At 55.8% G+C, this 3,143-nt stretch overlaps 2 protein-coding genes across 2 annotated transcripts; one reads left to right on the plus strand and one right to left on the minus strand.

The window, feature by feature from the left end:
• Positions 1 to 125: 125 nt before the first annotated feature.
• ETH_00005525 (uncharacterized protein) lies at positions 126 to 2,309 on the plus strand (the record flags this gene model as incomplete). Its single annotated transcript, XM_013379068.1, has 3 exons — positions 126 to 707; positions 1,304 to 1,717; positions 1,947 to 2,309. 3 exons carry the CDS (start codon positions 126 to 128, stop codon positions 2,307 to 2,309), a joined length of 1,359 nt encoding a protein of 452 aa, XP_013234522.1.
• A 239-nt stretch (positions 2,310 to 2,548) lies between these two features.
• On the minus strand, positions 2,549 to 2,760 carry ETH_00005530 (uncharacterized protein; the record flags this gene model as incomplete). Its single annotated transcript, XM_013379069.1, has 1 exon — positions 2,549 to 2,760. A coding segment is annotated over one exon (212 nt), but the record flags the coding sequence as incomplete, so codon positions are not given.
• Positions 2,761 to 3,143: the final 383 nt, after the last annotated feature.

A 3,143-nucleotide genomic window follows, 5' to 3' on the forward strand; every position in this document is an offset into this window, starting at 1 on the left:
CTGCTGCTGCTGGTGATGCGGAGGCAGCCGGTGCTGCTGTTGCTGCTTTGGTTCTGCTGCTGCTGCTGCTGATCCTGGTGTTGCTGCTGTTGCTAGCAACGGTGCTGCTGCTGCTGGGGCTTGCAATGCTGCTGCTGCGGCTGCTGTTGTTCTTGCTGCTGCACAGGGCACTTACCTGCTGTGCAGATTGCTGCTTTGGCTTGTGGTTTGTTTTCGAACTTGCAATTTGCTGCTGCTGCTGCTGCTGCTGCTGCTGCTCAGGGCTGATAGCGAAGCACCTGCATGTGACCTTCCAGACGCGGCCGGTGGCCTTCGTGCGCTGCAGCGGGGGAGCAGCAGGAGAAGCAGCAGCAGCAGCAGTTTGTTTGGCGCCCTGCAGCAGCAGCAGCAGCCTGCGGCGATCCTGGGCAGTGTCTGCTGCTGCTGTTGCTGCTGAGCTGCAGCGGCAGCAGCAAGACACCGTGAGCCTCAAGTTCTGTCTGGAGTGGTTTGCTGCTGCTTCGGAGCAGCAGAAGCAGCAGCTCTGCGGCGCCGCCGACGCGCCCCCCCCCGCAGCAGCAGCAGCAGCAGCAGATCTGCAGAATGAACGCAAAGCCCTGCAAGCTGCTGTGCTGCTGCAGCTGCTTGATGCTGCTGGACTCTTCAGCGAAAGCGGCGGCAGCACTGTCTTTGGCTCAGCTCTTGCTTCTGTGCCTTTTGAGTTTCAGGTTTGTTTAATTAATTAATTAAATTAATAAAATTAAATTAATAAAATTAAATTAATTAGATTGAATTTATTTCAGTAGTTCCCTTTTATTTGTTAAGTTGTTCAGCAGCTTTGTGCGCTGGGCGCTTGCTGCTCGCTGGATTCGCCTTTGCTGCTGCTGCTGCTGCTGCTGCTGCTGCTGCTGCTGGGTTTTGACTGCAGTTCCCGTGGCAGGCTGTATACAGGAAAATGAATTATTTAGATTAATTTAAATTAATTTAAATTAATTTAAACTTAAGAATTAATTTTGAATTAAATTGGGGAATTGATTGTTATTCTTAATTTAAATCAATTCAAATTGCTGCTGCTGCAGCAGCTGCTGCACTCCTTTTTGATATTTGCTGTACAATATTTCATTTAATTTATATCTTTTATTTATGACTAATAAAAGTACTCTAATTGAACACATTTATTCATGAATTAATTTCCCTTTCATGCTCGTGGCGCTTCTGCTGCGGCTTAGCAGCAGCAGCTGCTGCTGCTGCTGCTGCGCGTTCGCCTCCCCGCGGCCCCGAACCGCCGCCACTCCCGCTGCTGCTGCTGCTGCTACTGCTGCAGGAGGCAATGTTTATTTGTCTGGAGCTGCTGCGTCTGGGATTTCTGAGCGGAGATCCTCTTGAGAGTTTGCCGGGGCGTCCATTCCCTCCGGGTGTACAGACAGCTCTGATGCAGCCATATCCGAGCGAAGCTGCTGCTGCTGCTGCTGCAGCAGGGGGCGCAGCAGCAGCAGCAGCAGCAGCGGGGGGCGGCGCAGCAGCAGCGGCCGGCGCGCGAGACGTGCAGCGCGCGGGGCTGCTGCTGCAGCGCGTGGCCTCGTTGCTGCCGCTGCAGCTGCGGCAGCAGCAACCTTGGCTTGCTGCTGTTTGCATGGATCTTTTGGGATTTAATTGTCTTGTTAATTTAATTCGAAATGCTTTTCAAGAACTCACGCAGACTGCCCTCGTCAGCATGCTGCTGCAGAGCCCGCACCTAGTGAGCGCCCGCTGCTGCGGCTGCTGCTGCTGCTGCTGCCGCTGCTGGGGTTGCTGCTGCAGCGCTCGTTGCTGCAGCGGGCGCTGCTGCTGGAACTCTAGCTAGGGACGTTGCTGCGGATTAGTGCTGCTGCCGCTGCTCCCGCTGCTGCTGCTGCTGCACGGCTCCCCGTGCTGCTCCCGCTGCCGCTGCTGCACGGCTCCCTGTGCTGCTGCTGCTGCTGCTGCAGGCGAAGGTGCTGCCGCGGCCAGGAGACGCAGCGTTTGGATCTTTCTTGCCTTCTTTTGCTGCTAGTGGCTGCTCCTTGGGTTTAGTGTTTCGGTTTTTGCTGCACTACGGGGGCCCCCCGGGTCTTGCTGCGTTTGAGGGGGCAGTTGCTGCTGCTTTTCCTGCTGCTGCAGCGCCGCTGCAGGACCTTTGTGCTGCTGCTGCTCTCTGGGGACACCTGCGAGAAGCAATTAGGGGCCTCAGTCTTGCTGTTGATGTTGCTGAACTTTGGACTGAAGTGCAGCAGGCCGACGCGCTGCTGCAGCAGCAGCTGCAGCACACGGGCCTCTGCACCCACAAGGCCTACACCCACAGGCGCCCCTGAAGCAGCAGCAGCAGCAGCAGCAGCAGCGGCAGCAGCAGCAGCAGTCACGAACTCTGGGGCCTCGGCTTGTCTTGAGACAGGCAGAAGCAAAGAAGCACCAAAGGGGCACTTCGCATTTATCTCTTAACGCAAAACCAAAGACCAAATTTAACGTTTTGTCCCGAGTTGCTGCAGCAACAGCTGCTGCTGCAGCAGCAGCTGCTGCTGCTGAAGCTGCCGCTGCAGTTTGCCGCGGCAGCTCAGAAGCGTCTGAGAGGAGTGTAGAGCAGCGGCAGACAGTCCACTGTGCGCTGCTGCTGCTGCTGCTGTTGCTGCTGCTGCTGCTGCTGCTGCTGCTGCGATATAACAGTGACAGTGCTGGTGTTGGGCCCCTGCAGCTGCTGCAGCAGCTGCTGCGGGTCGTCAGTGTACAGACACAGGCGGTCGAAGCCCTCGGCCAGGTCCACCATGTCTGCAGCAAAAAGTAGAATTTAATTTAATTAGTTTAATTTAGTTCGATTAAATTAATTAAATTAATTTAATATGAATTAATTAAATTAAAAGACATCAGCAATGCGTCAAGGTGAGCAGCAGCAGCTTCGAGCTGCTCGGAAGACCCGACTGGCGCCGGCCGCTGCAGCAGCAGAACAGCAGCAGCAGCAGCAGAACAGCACGCACAGTAGCAGCAGCAGCAGCAAAAGAGCACACACATACAGCAGCAGCAGCAAAACAGCAGCAGCAGCAGGACGAACCCCGGAGTCCCCCCATAGGTATCAGTTGCTGCCCCTCTCTGCCTCTGCCTCTAGGGGCCCCCTTGGGGGCCCCTGCTGCAGCAGCAGCAGCAGCAGCAGCAGC

This window comes from Eimeria tenella, genomic scaffold (assembly GCF_000499545.2).
Source record: "Eimeria tenella Houghton genomic scaffold, Eth_scaff1379, whole genome shotgun sequence".
Classification (NCBI taxonomy): Eukaryota; Apicomplexa; class Conoidasida; order Eucoccidiorida; family Eimeriidae; genus Eimeria; species Eimeria tenella.